The 19,137-nt window shown below is 42.3% G+C and overlaps 2 protein-coding genes across 2 annotated transcripts in view; one reads left to right on the forward strand and one right to left on the reverse strand.

Moving 5' to 3' along the window:
- Positions 1 to 7,226, forward strand: part of ANKAR (ankyrin and armadillo repeat containing) — a 210,743-nt gene extending 203,517 nt beyond the window's left edge. Inside the window, exon 23 of the mRNA XM_030210379.1 lies at positions 6,125 to 7,226. Coding sequence (XP_030066239.1) covers positions 6,125 to 6,312 — 188 coding nt within the window. The 3' untranslated portion in view covers positions 6,313 to 7,226. The remainder of the gene's footprint in view (positions 1 to 6,124) is intronic.
- An 8,973-nt stretch (positions 7,227 to 16,199) lies between these two features.
- The window catches only part of OSGEPL1 (O-sialoglycoprotein endopeptidase like 1), a 38,855-nt gene continuing 35,917 nt past the window's right edge, over positions 16,200 to 19,137 (reverse strand). The window contains exons 8-9 of the mRNA XM_030210580.1: positions 18,093 to 18,164; positions 16,200 to 16,883 (exon numbers count right to left, since the gene is read on the reverse strand). Of these exons, the coding sequence (XP_030066440.1) occupies positions 16,805 to 16,883; positions 18,093 to 18,164 (151 nt within the window). The 3' untranslated portion in view covers positions 16,200 to 16,804. The remainder of the gene's footprint in view (positions 16,884 to 18,092; positions 18,165 to 19,137) is intronic.

The following is a 19,137-nucleotide window of genomic DNA, read 5'->3' on the forward strand; positions in this document are numbered from 1 at the left end:
GGAAACACTTGCACCCCTAGTCTGTGTTGATAACACTGCAACAACCACAAAACACGTTCAGGGTCATTTTCGAAAGAGAAGGGCGCCCATTGTCTGACACAAATCAGGAGATGGGCGTCCTGCTCTCAGGGTCGCCAAAATTGGCATAATCGAAAGCTGATTTTGGGTGCCCTCAACTGCAGTCCGTTGCGGGGATGACCAAATTTCACGGGGGCATGTCGGAGGCATAGCGAAATCGGGACAAGGGCGTGCTTAAGAGATGGGCGTCCTCGACCGATAATGGAAAAAAGAAGGGCGTCCCTGACGAGCATTTGGTCGACTTTACTTGGTCCATTTTTTTTCACAACCAAGCCTCAAAAAGGTGCCCAAACTGACCATATGACCACCGGAGGGAATCAGGGATGACCTTCCCTTACTCCACCAGTGGTCACTAACCCCCTCCTACCCTAAAAATTAAAAATGTTTTTTTGCCAGCCTCAAATGTCATACCCAGCTCCATGACAGCAGTATGCAGGTCCCTGGAGCAGTTTTAGTGGGTGCAGTGCACTTCAGGCAGGCGGACCCAGGCCCATCCTCCCCTACCTGTTACACTTGTGCTGGTAAATGTGAGCCCTTCAAAACCCACACGAAACCCACTGTACCCACATTTAGGTGCCCCCCTTCAGCCTTTGGGCTATGGTAGTGTTGTACAGTTGTGGGGAGTGGGTTTGGGGGGCTCAGCACCGAAGGTAAGGGAGCTATGCACCTGGGAGCAATTTGTGAAGTCCACTGCAGTGCCCCCTAGGGTGCCCGGTTGGTGTCCTGGCATGTGAGGGGGACAAGTGCACTATGAATGCTGGCTCCTCCCATGACCAAATGCCTTGGATTTGGTCGTTTTTGAGATGGGCGTCCTCGGTTTCCATTATTGCTGAAAACCGGGACGACCATCTCAACATTTAGGTCGACCATCTCTAAAGTCGACCTAAATGTTGAGATTTTGTCGTCCCCGACCGTATTATCGAAATGAAAGATGGACGCCCATCTTGTTTCGATAATAGCAAATTCACCGCCCCGTCACGGGGCCATCCTGCGGGGACGCCCTCAGGAAAACCTGGGCGCCCCTGTTCGATTATGCCCCTTTTTGTGAACATATGAGGCACTGATGCAAGGCCAACTAGCAGAATGCAGTATGGTAGTAGTGTTTCCCTATTGAAGATCACAGATACAGATTCATCCAAGACACAGGAACTATGTGAGTGTAAGCATCCTTTAGATACAGAGAACATAGCCAGCGCTCTTTTTGAAGAAGTGGTATGAGGGAGCCTAAGGAAACTATCCTGAATTTTTGTTTGGTGAGATATTTATTCAGGGCCCTCAGGTCTAGAAAGGAGTGGAATCCTTCCATCTTCTTTGTGAAATACTTGGAATAAAATTCCAGCCCTCTTTCCCATGATGAAATGTGCTTGACCACATTGGCCTGTAATGGAGAAGAAATATCCTTTGTAAGTATTTCCTGCTGCTTAAAGCTTGATCTTGATGCTTTTGGTGGGTTATCTTGAGGCTTTTACACTAATTGAAGGTGTATCCTATCCAGATTATTTTTAGACCCTATCTGTCTAAACTTATAAGGAGCCATTGGACAGCAAAAAGATTGTCTCCCTTCCTACAGGAAGGTTGTGGGGCAGGGATACAGGGACTGACACTGTGATCTCGTGAAGGTAGTCAAAATCCCGTACCAGATTTTGGTTGTGATGCAGTTTGTTACATTTGGCCCCTCTGTGTCTGGGACTAGAGCAAGAACCTGTCTGGACTGAGAGGTGCAGGAGAGTAATAGGATCTGTTGCCCTCCACTCTAATACTTCCTAGAAGAGGAGGCCTATTGGAACTGGGTGTGGAGAAGATTGTAATGGTGCTGCAATGTTGGTTGATGAGAGTAGCAGCCTCCTGCATCTTATCTCTGACGAGATTCTCTCTGTGACAGAGCACATCAATGAGCTTTTTCTTGCACATTTTGTCTTATGTCTGAGGCTTTCAGCCAGGTGAGTCTGTAGGTGCCAACCCCCATGGCAGAAGCACTCGATAACATATCAAAAATATAGGTCTATATATTTTCCAAACTCCTTCCTTTTGGCTAAAAGCGAGTGAAGTTTTTTTTTTTACCTTTTCTCTTTGAAGACTGTCACAAACTCTGCAACACTGGACAAAATGTTCCACAAGTACATGCCCATGGAGGGCTGGTAGTATGCCTTGGAGGATGAGAGCATAGCATTATAAAACATCTTTTCCCAAAAGACTCCAATATCTAAGCCTCTCTCCCAGGGGGCACCAAGAAATGAATCTTGAATACTTGGCTCTTTTGAGAACAGATTTGACGACTATAGAATGGTGAGGAAGCTATTGCTTCTCAAATCCCGGAGCCTTCAACATTCTGTACGTAGAGTCAACCACCTTTTTAACAGAAGATACAGAAAGAGGGTCTCCCACATTCTCATCTGTACATCCTTTAGGATTCTGTGAATGGGCACTATCACAGCCTCCTTAGGGAAGATGAGGAATTGGAAGATATCCAGTGCTTCTGCCCTAGATTCCTCTTCCATCACTAACCAAAGTGGAACAGCCTGAGCCATCTCCCATACAAAATCAATAAAAGAGAGTTCAATTGATGAGGATTTGCATGCCTCATATGGTGGGGATGGGTCTGAAAGGAGTTCAGTGGATCTTTTCCCCATGAAGTTCACTGGCTCCTCATTAGAATCCGAGGAGCACTCTCATAAAGGAACTTAGTGAAGTCTGAGTTTCTGCCTGTCTTGCACCACTGGCTTCAGGTTCAAGCCTTTTGCAGTGGCATGACTTGAGATTCCTGGTGCATCAGTGAAGTTTCATCCCAGAAGCAATGGACATGGACACCAGTGCAACTGTCTTCGACTCCAAAGCCCCTCTGAGCCTCAGTGTCAGAACATCTCCTTCAGGCAGAGCAAGGGTCTCAAGTATTAGCTAGATTGCATCTATTCTCAACAGTGATGATATGAAGCTGCAGCACCACATCATGCAAAGAAGCACTCCATCCGCTTTCAGATTTCTGAATAAGCTGTTCTTCAAAGGCTACCATCAAAAAGACAAGGGCATCATAGTAGGAATGGCCACATCCTCCTGAGTCACGTGATGTATCGAAACCAGGATCTCGGGTCTGTGGATATTGTCATACCCTCTTTGATGGCACAGAGGATGAGTGTTTTTCATGTCAAGGGTATTTCAAGAACCCCAGCGACCTAGGCATCCTCGGTGCCACATTTCATTGTGGAAAGATGACAAGCCCTTTCCTCCTGCACCTGATGTCCTTCATCGCACTCCCTTGGCACTAAAGAGATTAAGTTGAATCCTTCCTTTTTTTTGGTCAGGTATAGGATGATAGCCATTCTTTGTGGGTTCTACCAATGCTTGAAATTGAGGGTGATTGAAACACTCTCGATGTCGATGCAGTTCCTGGATCCATATAGACCAATGTTTCTGATAAACTAGCCGTATCTCCAAAAAGCTTTTCTCTCAGCTTTTTTATACCATGAATCCATCTCTTTGAAATCTGTGAACAAAGGATACAATGAGAGGATCCCAGGCATTGCAGACCAGGGGCGTAGCCAGACAACAGATTTTGGGTGGGCCTGGGCAAGAATTGGGTGGGCACCAAGTGTTCTTCCCCCCCCCCCCCCCCCCCCCCCAAAAAAAATATATATATATCTCAGCTGGTGGGAAAATGCTTCTTTCCACCTTGGCAGCAAGCATGCACTGAAAACTGAGCATGCACAGGTGCCAGTGTTGTGGAGAGTAGCATGTTCGTTACCATCAGGGGGAAATCTTCAGCTGGCAGAGCTTGGGATTCCCACCAGTTACCACTAAACTTGTGCTACTGTTGGGTGGGCCTGAGCCATAAATGGGTGGGCCCTGGCCCACCCAAGCCCACCTGTGGCTACGCCACTGTTGCAGACACCAAGAATGGTATCCTTAATGGATATGGTCCCATTGTACTAGGAACAGTTTTTGAATTTGGGGCATCTCATCCAGAAAAATAGCTGCAGCAAAATCAAATGACTTAATAGTGACAAAAATTTCCTGACCAGGTGCTCGGGGCCTATTGGAAGTCCACATCAAGCTAATGTGAACAAAGAAATAAAACTTGAAAATTCAATGGAAAACGAATCAAACTATTGGGGAACATGCTAAGAGAACTATGCAATAGTGACAGGAATTACAGGACAAAAACATCGAAGTATGAAAAAATTAAGCGCTAAGGTGACCATATAAGAAAAAATTGATCCAGTCAGTTCCACAGAAAAGTTTAGACTGAGGGGGTTCCACATGACAGCAGCAGGTTGAAACAGGCATGCATACATGCATGGTGAGCCTACTCAAAAGTTTCTAGGAAAAGTTGCTGGGGTACTGCTTCCCATACCAGGTTCCATCAGTACATCATTTGTACATGAGGATTATACAGTCCTGCTTATCCTTGGAGAGTACCTTTCTTAAAGAAGACACAAAAATATTTATAAAGGTAGGGAGAAACTGTAGAATTTTGTGGAACATCGCTTTTCAAAATCCATGGCAATGAGTTATCATCTCTTACCACATGCTATTGTTGCAATTATATAAAAATGACTCAAGTCATTTTAAAACTAATCCTGCTATCCCCAATGACTGAGGTTTATCTAATGGTTTATCCAAGACTGAGACTAACACAAGCTCTGAATTATGACTACATTGGAAGCTTGATTGAAATAGGTTTAAAACGTTCATTTGTTAACACTAAATCTACCAGCTGGATAGACAGCACCTTTTCAATTAATGTACCTAGAAAGGGAAGATTGGAGATACATAAAATGTTAGAACTAAGTCTTTACAAACTTTCTTAGCATCTGGTCTAACCAGTCTTTTAGTAGTGATAGAAAAATTCCTTCTTCTAATGAACCATTTGATATCAGCACAAAAAGAGTGAAGAAAAAACATTTCTAATTGAATTTTCTCAAACATTTCTTATTCCTACTCCTTAATAGATAGGGGACAAGTAAATCAAATCAGCAGGTTTTAATAAAATGGTTTAACCCCTCCCCCTTTATATACAAAGTTTGAAATAATTACAGTATACTGGAAATAACTACAATATACTGCTATAAGTGAGAAGAAAATGTTTTATGGAAGATAAAAACCCAGGTTACAATAAAGCATTGTGTAGTACTGTACAGCATTTCACAAATTATCTCATTTACTGCTCCTTTGATTTTCTCTTCAGATTGCCTTTGAGGGCAGCCATATTAGGAACATTATCAGAAATGTCTTCACATGATATGGCATCTCCATTCATTCATAGAGTATGGTTCCTTTTGTGCCATAATAGTCGTTATGTACTAACCATATCTGGTGAATATGGACTAATTGTTAACATGACTGCTCCTAGAAGCTGAACAGATTTGCTTAAAGAATTTCTAACATAACAATGGTTGATATTTGCACTGCTACAGAATGGTACTGCTACTTATCATGTATATAGCACACAACACAGACAGTAAACTTTTCTTTAGGCACAAGATGAATTATCATCTTGCTTACTTACGATCATACTATGGCAAAATGAAGGCATGGGGACTAGAATTTGATATACTGTCTTCCTGTGGTTACAATCAAAATTAAATACAGGTACTAATTTGTGCCTGGGGTAATGGAGGGTTGAGCGACTTGTCCAGGATCATAAGCAGCTGCAGTGGGAATTGAGCCCAATTCCCCTGGTTCTCAGGCCACTGCACTAACCAGTAGTCTAAGCCTCAACTTCACAAGTTTTCTTTTACTTCTACACTGCATTATCAGCTGAGTCTTTGGGGTTTATTATTTTTAGACTTTGAAGCTTAACATCTCTACTTATATTGTCTGAAAAGGCTAACAGATAATTTTTGCACCTTATGTTGGGGTTCTAATAGCCACTGAAGGTTATAAAAGCTTTCTAAACTCTCAATGACTGTTTGGACACTTTGTTTATCTTACTTGCAAGGAAGTGTATTACCTACAGGGAGGTTCCATTCACACAATCTGACTGAGTCCTCTTCAAACACTACCACTAAGAACCAAAATTTCAAGTCAGTAATTTCTCATTTCTTTACAGGAAAATATGACACTAGATTTCGGTCAGAAGTCTTTACTCGATCGAAGTCTGCCGTTGTGTACTTGAAGCGAATTGCAAACCCCCGCAATCAGGTTCCTACCACAATCTTATTTTCATCACCAACTCCCAGCATCAAAACACTTTCAAGATCAAAAACAGCACCAGCTTGGAAAGGTGGGGCCAGGTGACCAGAGTCTAAGTACAAATGCAGCTGGGAAACCATGATTTGTGTGTACAATATAGATATTTATGCTTTTCCAACCAGATTATGCAACATAACCCCACTGGTTTCAGAAGGTTGCAGCACTTGCCCCCACAATAGATTCCTGTTGGGTAATAATGATGTGCAAAGCAACTCACATCAATTATTAGAATCCAGGCACAATAAGCCTCTTCCCTCCCCACTCCCCCCAAAAAGTCCAGACTTATTGAACCTGTTATGAACTGTTTAAGATACAGTATGCTGAACTGGACATAACCCATCAAAGCTCTTTTTCAAAAGTATATTGTAATAGAACAGAACAGTGTCAAACATTAAAAATGTAACAATCATGATACCTAATTAAGGCAAGGCAATTAATCCCTTAAGTTTTAATGGGCTGTAATGGACATCTTCCGTGTACTATTACTTCACCATCCTCATCATAAATTCATATTTCTACTGTCTGTAAAATTTGATTTATTAATGTGAAATATCACTTAATACAAAAAAGTGTTAGTGGTTTACAATAAAATTAACTCTTTTTTGACAATTACTGAGTCTAGAAGAACAGTTTTAATGGGCTGCCATTCAAAAAGGGTGAGAGCATTCTGAACTCATAATTGTTATCTTAAAATTGTCTCCATATATAGAGTCCGGGGATTAGTGTATAACAGCAAGGGAGTTGTACACATGAGCAGAGCATGGGAGGGCCATAGGCATGTCACAATGGGATACTACAAGTTGCGCACCAACTTTCACCACCCATTGACCTGCCATATATGGACGCACCAGTTTCAGCAAGCCAACACGTATTTATACTAGTATAACAGCTTAGGTGTGCCCTGAGCTGATATAAAATTGGCACAAACTGCCGGATTCTGTATAGCGCACCTAGAGATCTGCGCCAAAATCCAGGCATATTCTATAACAACACACGTAATTTAATTGGCTTAACAAGCTAATCAGTATTGATAACAGCACTTAATAAGCAATAATGAGCACTAATTGTCAATAATTATAATTTACATGCACAACTCACTAAGCGCATTCTATAATGAACTGTGCCTAAATTCTAATGTGCTCGGTTCAAAAGGGGCGTGGCTATGGGGCAAGGAGATGGCATTTCGTAGTCGTTCCAAAATTTATACGTGTAGTTATAGAATATGGTCCAGTGCGCGTACATCTACGCACAGGGATTTACACCATGTTTTCATCGGTGTAGATGGAGGTGCATAGTTTTAGGTGCTGGGATATCAACTAAACATATTATATATATACCACGCCTAAATCTAGGCGCCGGTTATAGAATACCGCTTAATTGGAAATGTTTACCGCACAGATTTTTTATGCACCATATGTATAATCTGGCCCTAAGTGTGCCTCATTGTGGCACCTAAGTTGAAGTGCAGTGTCATAGAATTACCCTCTTAAGCCCCAAGACCAGAACAATATCTTCTGATGTGAATGTTCATAAAATAAAGAAGGCCAGTAATTGCAAGCTGTAGCCACTTCACATGAAACCGTGACAGTAATAATAAATACAGAAAAAACACCACAGTAAACTTTAGGTTGTTTCTTATATGTTTTGTTTCTTATATGTTTAAGCAGTAATTTTCAAACTGTCCAAATTGGGACAAAGACCACACACACACATTTTTTTTTATCCATGAACTTTCACTTATTTTCAAAGCACAAATAGGCATGTTCATTCCGTGGACACCAAAGTACGCACATAGGTTAAGCTCTGAAATTCACTGCAGGAGCTTCACTGCAGGAGCAAATGGTAAAAGAGTTAACGTAGCAAGGTTTAAAAAAGGTTAGAGCAAAGTCCTGGAGTAAAAGTTCATAATCCGTTATTAAGGTAGATCTGGGGAAAGCCACTGCTTATCCTTGGGATTAATTAGCATGGAGTCTTGACACTTTTTGGGACTCTGCCAGGTACTTGTAACCTGAACTGCCCACTGATGGAAACAGGATACTGTACTAGATGGACCCTTGTGGGCTCATTTTCGAAAGAGGACGTCCATCTTTCAACATAAAACGGAAGATGGACGTCCCTCCCAGAGACATCCAAATCAGTATAATCGAAACCCACTGAGGTGGCAGTAAGAGCTTCCACGCTAACCCAGCGGTGATTACTGCTGGGTACACTCCGGCGCTACAAAAATAAATTTTTGTGGCACTTTAAATTATGGTGCGCTAGAGGTGGGAAGTACTGCCGCAGTACTTCCTGTATAGCAAGCGGTAAGCCCGCATTGGACTTACCGCCGCTTAGTAAAAGGAGACCTTAAATTGTATTAGTTAATAAGATTTGATCGTTGGGTGTTATCCTTGATTATGCTTTGACTATGAGAGATCATGTACAGAAGATGATTGGTATGATGTTTCTCAAAGTTCAGAATGATTACATATTTAAAAGACTATATATATGACCCAAGGAAATTTCAGGATGATTATTCAGAGTCTTATTATTCTGCACTTTATTGTAACACTTTACTTTTGGGATTGCCTAGAAAAGGTGTTGGTCCTTACAGATTGCTATAAATGCAACAGCATGCATACTGTGGTGCTTACCAAAATTTGATCACATCTCTCCAACTCTGATGCCGCTATATTGATTACCGATCAAATATAGGGGCCCTTTTACCAAGCTGTGGAAAAGGGGGCTGGCGTTTGCGTGCACGTGTTTCATATGTGTGCTGAGGCTCCCTTTTACCGCAGCTGGTAAAAGGGAAGTTCACTTTCCGACAGGAAATGGCCGGGCGGCAAGTAAAGCACTTGCATGGCCAATTCGGAGGGAGCCCGTACCACCACCCACTGAGGTGGCGGTAAGGGCTCCTGTACTAACCAAGCTGGAAATGACACTTTAGGGGTAGGAAGTACCACCGCTGCTTAATAAAAGGAGCCCATAGAGTTCAATACAAAATTTTGTTGCTAGTTTTTTTTTAAGTTTTGACTAACAGTGTTCCAGTGGTAATTTCCTCAAGCATGCACTTGCATCAGCCATCCAGATTTTTGCAATCTGCATCATTGTACTTCTTGGATAACCCTTATTTTCACTCAGTTCAATTAGAAGAATATAGAACATGTACTTTTATGTACTAGGACCAAAGGTATGGAATGCATTGCTTTCCTTGTTAAAATCTATGAGGCATTTGAAAAACTTTTAAAAGGCTTTGAAAATATTTATTTCATCGTGCATTTGTTGAGAAACTGAATAATGCCAGAAGCTGAATGTGAAGTTGATTCATTAATATATAATCCTATATAATAATTCTCACCTCCAACGTTCTGACTTGCCTGGGACCATGGCTCAATCCGAGTTGGTCTGCTAGGCTCCATAGATCAGGCTGACATCACCGTAGCCATTATGATGTCAACTTCCGAACCCGGGGGGGGGGGGGGGGGGGGGGGGGAAACATGCCACACAGCTGATCCATGTCCAGAGGAGGGTCGCTGGAAATGGGTGGCTGGAGGGGGGGCAGGGGAGAGAGGAGGGTCGCTGGACATGGGTGGCTGGAGGGGGACAGGGGAGAGAGGAGGGTCACTGGACATGGGTGACAGGAGGGGGGACAGGGGAGAGAAGGTTCGCTGGACATGGGTGGCTGCAGTGGGCACAGGGGAAGAGGAGGGTCTCTGGACATGGGTGGCTGCAGGGGAGCCGAGGAAAACCTTGCTAGCACCCGTTTCATTTGTGTCAGAAATGGGCCTTTTTTTACTAGTATATAAATAAATAAAATTGTGTGTGCGTATGATGTCTGCATAGGTGGTAACTTTGTTGTTATTGTGTATGTTTTTATTATTATTCTACCAAGGATTGTAGATTGTACAGAATCTCAATTTTAAAATAAAATAAAGGCTGTTGCCCACTATGGGGTTATGATCCCAAATTTGAAAATCATTAGGGGTAGATGACCTTGTACCACAATTTGTTGTTTTGTTATTGCCTTCAAATAATGATGTTAGATGTACGTATACACATATATACATACACACACACACACAATTTTCAAAAATTATTCACTCAAGTAAATGGGCCATTTCCACAGCCATCCCAAGGGAGATGGGGTGTAAAAAAAATTGCTCCCCATCCACTGTCTGCCCTGCTGTGGTTGTGGTGCAGCAGGCAGAGTGCTAGGGGGCATGTCCACACAGGGCAGAATTCTGACTCAGGATGCTCCTAGTCATTGAAACTGGCCATCCTCTCTGTGAGTAAAAGTATGCACTGATGGCTCTGAGTTAATATGATTTTAAGACCTAATGGTTTGATTTGACTATAGCTGCTCTTTGCCACCCCTCAGATGCTGCCAAACCTAGCTAATTGCCTAGTTTGGCTAATGATAACGCTGGCCCTGCTTGGAGTGCATACAAGTTCCCAGCTAGTTTACCACCATCGCTGCCTCAGAGAATGAAACATCAGAGGTTCTGGTAGACTAAGATCTGTGACACAGAAACACTCATCCTTCCAAGCTTTGCCCCTGTCAAATTATTTTGCAGCGTTGCATCATTATGATGGTGAAAAAAGAAGTACTGTGGTAGAACCAGAGGCAATGAAAGTAGCACAACCCAAGAAACATCCCCCAAATAATGACAGAATGGTGAAAAGCAGAAAATTCTTACTGCTGGGAGACTCCATTATCAGAGGCATTAACTTAGGAACACAGTTCAAGGGTTCCAACCTAGTGAAATGTCTTCCAGGATCTTCAGCTACAAGATGTACAGACCAAATACTGAAAGTAATCCGAGAAGAGAGCAAGGCTTCAAACGCTGATGTTGTAATTCACCTGGGGACAAATGACCTGGCCAACAATAGCAAGTTTACAGCACAGAGAGTGTTCCGGAAGCTTGGGAAGGGACTGAAATCTTTGGTTCAGACTGTGGCTTTTTCTGAAGTAATTCCTATGTGGGGGAGGGGAGAGGAAAGACTACGCAAAACAGAGGAATTCAATAAATGGCTTGAGTCTTGGTGTAAAGAAGAAGGTTTTAGATACATAGGAGAATGGGGTAAAACGTGGAAAAACAACAGGCTATACTGTAATGATGGGCTACATCTTTCTGTGATGGGAAAAAGGATCCTTGGGGAGAAATTCAGACAGTATGTTTCTAGACATTTAAACTAGAGGGTGGGGGTGACAAAAGGAAACCGGGGATTTTGGAAAGTCACCCTCAGAATAAACATGACAGCAGAGGGAAAGGTCATGTAAATAAAGAAAACCACCCAAACTCACTAAGCGCATGGAAAGCTATGCGCACAAATGCTCGTAGTCTTAAGTAAAAAGGTTCAAGACTTGCAAGCCCGTACCGGGCTATAATCTTTTTAGGAAGGATAGAGAAGGCTGAAGAGGTGGAGGAGTGGCTCTGTATTTGAGAGGTTTGGACGGCTTCCTAAAGGCAAAGTCCATAGACCGTTATTAAATGGACTTGGGGAAAATCCACCATTTCTGGGATAAGCAGTATAAAATGTTTTGTCCATGTTTAGGATCTTGCCAGGTATATGTGACCTGGATGGGCCAGTGTTGGAAATAGGATGCTGTGCTTGATGGACCTTTGGTCTTTTCCCAGTATGGCAATACTTATGTACTTATGTAAACATAAATAATAAAGAAATGTATTATATAAATACATAAATAAACTAAAAATAAATATAAAGAAATAACAAATAAAGGGGCCCTTTTACTAAGGCGCATAGGCACCAACGCACATCAAATTGGAACTACTGCATGGCTACCACTTGCGCTAGGCAGTAACTCTATTTTTTACGTATGTCCATTACGCACTGAATAAAATATTTTTTATTTTCTAGTACGTGGGGCTAACTGGGCAGTAATCAACAGTGTACACTCACTGACGATTACCACCCAGTTAAAGCGTGAGACCTTACCGCTAAGTCAATGTGTGGCAGTAAGGTCTCTGGCCTAAAATGGACATGCACCAATTTTTATTTTGCAGCACGTCCATTTTCAGCCCTCAAATAAAGGCCTTTTTTGCATTTGCGCTGAAAATGGATCTGCACGCATCCAAAACAAGCCTACACCAGCGAAGGCTATTTTTCAGTATGCCTTAGTAAAAGGGCCCCATTTACTAAGCCACGTTAACGTTTTTAAGCTAGGCGTCTACACGGTTAGGGTATGCACTAATTGTAGGAGCGTTAAAAACGCTAACGCGTTTTAGTAAACAGGGCCTAAAACAAATAAAGCTAAAAATTAGCACGTGCTAATGCCAGCAACACGCTTATGGGTGTCTCTATAGTTAGCGAGCGCTAATTTTTAGCTCACGCTAAAATGTTTGTGCACCTAAATTGCAGCTTATAAACAGGGCCCTGTTTACTAAGGCGCGTTAGTATTTCTAGTGCGCCTACATTTAGTGAGTGTGCTAACCTTGTAGGCGCCTGTAGGGATATTGTAGGCACATACTCACGTTAACCATGTATGTGCCTACAATATCCCTATACCCATCTACATGGTTAGCGCAGCACTAAATGTAGGCGTTCTAGAAACACTAACGCACCTTAGTAAACTAACGCCTGTGTTTACAAAGCTGCGCTATAGGCGAGTTAGCATTTTTAACGCATTAGTGAGCCTGCCCCTATGAGCATTAGCATTTAACGTGCCTTAACTTTAAAGGTGTGTTAAAAACACTAACACACCTTAGTAAAAACCCTTTACTAAGCCATGTAGGCACCTACCATTGGTCTAACCCAGTATGGCTATACCGTTATGTTAGGTGTGTGGTGGGGAGAAGGATTGGGCTGGGGTAATAGGAAGGCTTCGTGATGGGGAGTGGGCTTCCTGCTCTAGATATTTTCACCCATCCATCAGAATGGCCAACAGTTTACCCTGGGCCCGATCTGATTGCTGAAACTGGAGTGGTATGTCATTTTCTTGGGGGGGGCGGGGGGGGGGGAGAGATGTGGCACTGCCACCCTTGCAAAGTCTTCCCATCCCAGGAGTCTACCCATTCCAGGAGTCTACCCATTCCAGGAGTTCAGTCTAGCAAACTCTGCCTACAGAGCAAGTTATTAAACTTGTACTTTGACAACAGAGGTAAAACAGGTGTGCTGAGTAGGGGGTTAGACTTTGTTGCAATGAGCTAAAGGATTCCTCTTCAAGTTCAAGAGGGTGGCTGGGGGCTTCTGCTAGTTCATCCCTTCTCCCTTGATAGTAAACTTCTCTCCCTTACCTTGGGGGAGGGGGCAATACAAATATATTATTATTATTTATTTGGATTTTGCTCACACCTTTTTCAGTAGCTCAAGGTGAGTCATTCAGGTAAACTGGATATTTCTCTGTCCCAGGAAGGCTCACAATCTAACTTTGTACCTGAGGCAATGGAGGGTTAAGCAACTTGCCCGAGATCACAAGGAGCAGCAGTGGGATTTGAACCGGCCACCTCTGGATTTCAAGACCGGTGCTCTAACTACTAGGCCACTCCTCCACTCCATATATAATACACACACACAAAATACATGTGTATTTTTCAGAAGAGAAAAATGTTTTACTGGTTCTTTGTAGATGAATAACTATAAACAGTGTGAAGAACTAGTCAGGGAGCTGAGTATATCACCTACTGCATTCTCTCTGTCATGTGTCATACAGCCACTGGGGATGCAGACAGTTGAATAGATCAAGGATTGCCTGCAAATGTATAATCAAGTATAAGAATGATTTTTTTCTTTTTTCGAACCTCATAACTTGTGATGTTTCTGAGTAATAAGATGGTGGTTCAAGGACAAGCTGCGACATCTATGCTTTATGAGGGCCTGAAAGCTTGATTTATTTTGCTACTCTGTTATTTAACTAGTGTATGTCCTCTAGGGATTATTTCCTCTTTGTTGATTTGTTAGAATTACTTATATTGTTCTCTACCTTCTCCCCGTTATTAAGGACTTGTGTAATGCATCCAAAATTCATCTACACCAGTGCAGGCCATCTTTTGGCATGTCTTAGTAAAAGGCCCTGTGTACTAAGCCACGTTATAGGCACATTAGCATTTTAAGCTAGGCATCTGCACGGTTAGGGCATGCACTAATTGTAGGCATGTTAAAAATGATAATGCACCTTAGTAAACAGGGCCCAAAACAAATATAGCTAAAAATTAGCATGTGCGAATGCTAGTGACACCCATATGGGTGTCTCTGTAGTTAGCGTGCACTAATTTTTAGTTCACGCTAAAAGGTTTGTGCGCCTAAAGTGCAGCCGGGGCCCTGTTTACTAAGGTGCATTAGTGTTTTTAGCGTGCCTACACTTAGTGCGTGCTAACCATGTACGCACCTATAGGGATATGTAGGCACATACACAGTTAACGCACGTTAACCATATATGTGTCTACAATATCCCTATAGGCGCCTACATGGTTAGCATGCACACTAAGTGTAGGTGTGCTAAAAACACTAACGCACCTTGGTAAACATGGCACTTAGTAAACTAACACCTGCATTTACAAAGCTGCGCTACAGGTGCATAAGCGTTTTTAACGCACATTAAATGCTAATGCGTGTCAACTGCTAATGCGCCTATAGGAATGTATTGGCAAATTAGCATTTAACGCGCCATAACTTTATAAGCGCATTAACGCCTATGTAGGAAGGCATGTTACCATTTAACGTGCCTCATAAACTAATGCACCTATAGAATTTTAATGGCACATTTGTGTTTAACAAGGCTTAAACACTAATGCACCTATAGGAATTTATTGGCGCATTAGCGTTTAACCCGCCTTAACTTTAAAGGCGCATTCAAAACACTAATGCGCCTAATGGGTACTTTTACTAAGGTGAGCTGAAAAATGGCCTGTGGTAGTGGAGGTGCGGGTTTTGGGCATGCGCAGAATCATTTTTCAGTGCACCTGTAAAAAAAGCCTTTTTAAAATTTTTGCTGAAAATGAACGTGAGGCAAAATGAAAATTCCCACGCATCCATTTTGGGTCTGAGACCTTACTGCCCGCCACTGACCTAGCGGTAAAGTCTCATGCAGTAACCGGGTGGTAATGACCTATGCACCAAATGCCACTTGGTGCGTGTCCAATACACGCAGCAGAAAATAAGAATTATTTTTCGTCTGCGCGCCAAAAATGAAATTACTGCAAGAGCCACACGGTAGCCATACGGTAACTTCATTTTGTGTAGACGCTCAAGGGCACCTAAAATAAGGGGTATGGTTACTAAGGCGCATAAGCGTTTCTAATGCACCTTTGAATTTAAGGCGTCTTAAACACTTAACGCACCGATAAATTCCTATAGGTGCGTTAGAGTGGTAATAGTGTTTTTAGCTTGCCGCACATTAAACATGTACGCGCTTGCCATGCCTACAATAACCCGAAAGGCACATAAATGGAATGTAATGGTGCGTTGAAAGGCACGTTCAAAACACTAATACGCCTAAGGGGTCCTTTTACTAAGGTGCACTGAAAAATGGCCTACGTATATCTTAAATGTATGTTTTTAGCCGCCGCTAAATGCGAGATTGCTGCAAATTAGAAACGAGCCTCGGGACCGACTATGGAGGACTGGTTACAGAGATTGCAGCTGTTGGCTAAATTTGAGAAGCTGACTTACATTATACTGATTGGCTGTCATTTACCTTGTAGCTTGTGTTAATACTTTAATAAAAACATTTATGGACACAAAAAAAAAGAAGAAATTCTAGGATTAAACATGGTTTCCCAAATATGAATCAGCGGTTGTAATCCCAGGAGCAGCTGTAGCATGGAGCACCACAGGCAACAGGATACCAGCGTGTCTAACTGAAATATGCAACCCATTGCAGAGTCAGTGGAAATATACTAGGTGCCGGCCTAGGTGAACCTTCAGCCTTACACTCCCCCTACCTTTAACTTTCAGGCCCCTAATCTCTTCCCCCTCCAATAAATCATACTTTTAAATATTACACACAAATGAGGGCAATTTCCAAAAGTTATTTACCCAGATAAATGGACTACTTGAAAATTACCCACCCTTTCCTGCAGATAAAAATACACACGGATGGTACTTTTTGTGGCTGTCAGAATCTTTTATTTTGCTTTGACTGCAGCTGCTCTTCGTTTCTCCTCCAGAAGCTGCTGCCCTATGTGACTACCTAGTCTTGCCTAATGGGTAGCTTGGCCCTGATCAACTGCTGCTACAGTAAAGCAGGAGATATTTGTTACAGGCATCTGCAACATCAAAATTCAAGCTATTTAAACAACCTTGCCGCCATCTAAACTAACCACAATTATAGTGGGATGTATGTCAGATACATTCCTTCCTACTCTGCCCCACTTTTCAAATTGTTAGTTGAGGTTATGTAATGCAAAAAAGATCATTAGACCCTGAAAACATGTTTAAACCATCCATCCCTGAATTTCCAGAGTCATATATATTGGTAACCATGATTCTGCTGCTCCAAACCATGTTTTCACAGCTCACAGCAAAGGCCTGGGTTGCACAATGAGGTGGGAGCACCATGTCGAAGAGCAGTTGCTTTTGAAGACTTCACATCACATCAGCTTCTTAGTTTAAGACGTGGTACTTTTATAGCTGCTTGTCTGACCTGGTCCGAGATGTCTAATCCCAGAGGAGCCCTAATCAGAATCAATATTACCACATTAGGCTTTCTATATGCAATATTACATCATAATTCTAATAAAAATCCTGGTTAGTTTACCCAGTTTTAAGTCTCAGCATTTATAATGCCCAATTAACTGTAAAAATCACTGCTTGATTTCTGAGGGGACCCCAAGAATTATTGCTATTAAAAAGGATTTTATTCACGCTTCCTCTTCAGTTTAGCATATATAAAAGCTGCATTATGTCAGGAAGTAGTTAAACAGTGCATTTCCCTCAAAGGAATTGCCCATGTAATTTAGGAAGTTATACAGGTTTTGCTATTTGAAAACTGACCTCCACACAGAGGATTAATAAACACACATATGTTTTTCAGATTGGAAGTAATTTTGTCTACATGGTCACTAGAGGTTTTCCTAAAGTAGTAAACTGGGTGGATGAAACTCAATTTTCAAAGCCTTCCACAAATACTACAGATATAAAGCATGTCAGTACTTTTTCAGGCTACAAGTTGCTCAGGCACTAAGGGAGTCTTTTACTAAAGTTTAGTTTCAGTTATCTACAGCAGGGCTCCATAGGAATAACATAGGCCCTGCTGCAGATAACTCAAGCTAAGCTTTAGTAAAAGACCCCCTAAAGTAGCCATGTATCTTGCCCCAAGACAGCTTAGTTAAAAATCTACCCTCCCTCCCAATGAACCTGGAAAATGTTAAAACTTTGTCACATTGGTTCAATGAACCATTTGTGACCATCTCTGGGAAAAGGTGATTAAAGTCACCAGTCAAAATAAAATTAGGTTTTAATGAATTCTGTTAGCGCAAACTATTTGTAATAGAACAGTCCAAACCCCATCTTTTTATATGAAAAAAATAGAAAGCAGTTACAGAAATTCAAACGTAACTTTTTTAGACTGCTTATGGATCCATTACATGAAAAAAAAAATCGGCCATTCTTAACACTTTGGATTCATTACTTTAGTCACCTGTTCCCAGAGACGGTCACATTTCTGAAGAAAATATGAAGCAGATTTGAATAATCTGCTTTGGGATTTTCAGACTGTGAATTCTATTCAGATTTTTCTAATTTATTTCAAATTTTCCCCAAATACACTGAAAATCTGACTATTCTGTGGAACTGAAATCAGGCTGAAATCAGAATCTAGCTATAGGTATTACCTTTTCTGCATGTGCCAAAAATGCTTCCTGAACTAAAGTTAAACCACTTACTTTGGCTCATAGCGGAAACCTTCGGCCGTATGTAAGATCTCCAATCCAGCACGCAGCCTTTCAATTCCATTCCTAAACAGAAAGTGTACATGAATACCTACTATACCTAAATTAACTTGCCTTGAGCTACAACTGAAAAAGGTGTGAGCCAAAAATCTAAATAAATTATAAATGTTGCATGGATACCAGAAATATAAATTCTCAAATGTGTGTGTGACATATTATACCTGTAGCTCCTTCAAGTAAATTATGGGGTTTCTATATTCACTGGATTTGTTCAATGTATAGCAAAGTAAGTTAGACAGTTTATATTGCAACACCACCTTGAAGAATGAATGAAGATTCTCACCACACAAAATACCCCAAGGCAGGGGTGTAGCCAGACCTTGGCGGGAGGGGAAACTAGAGCCTGAGGTGGGGGAGCACTGTTTAGCCTGCCTCCCCCAGCCGCCGCCGCCAGGTACCTTTGCTGGCAGGGGTCCCCAACCTTCGCCAGCCGAAGAGTCTTCTTCAGCACCAGTCGACTCCGGCACCTTTGCAGTGATGATCTCTTTCTGACTCCTTACGTCCTGCATGCACGTCCTGCACGGGGATACATACAGGACGTGCACGCAGGACATAAGGAGGAGTCAGAAAGAGATCATCACAGCGAAGGCGCTGGAGTTAACTGGTGTTGAAGAAGACTCTTTGGCTGGCGGGGGTTGAGGACCCCCGCCAGCAAAGGTACCTGGTGGCGGCAACAGGGGAGGGTCATCGTCGGTGGGGGGTCAAATGTAGAGGGGGCCAGGGATCAATCTGTGGGGGCCCATGCCCCTGTGGCCCCACCTAGCTACGCCCCTGCCCCAAGGACATTAACTGTATTTTTTCATGTGCATTAACCCCTCTGTAGTACTTGATTTTAACACAGGAACATTTACTATTAGGCCAGTGGTTCCCAAACCTGGTCCTGGAGGCACCCCAGCTGGTCTGGTTTTCAGGATATCCACAATGAATATTCATGAGACAGATCTGGATGCACTGCCCCATTGCATGCAAATCTCTCATG

The sequence above is a fragment of the Microcaecilia unicolor genome, chromosome 7 (assembly GCF_901765095.1).
Source record: "Microcaecilia unicolor chromosome 7, aMicUni1.1, whole genome shotgun sequence".
NCBI lineage: Eukaryota > Metazoa > Chordata > Amphibia > Gymnophiona > Siphonopidae > Microcaecilia > Microcaecilia unicolor.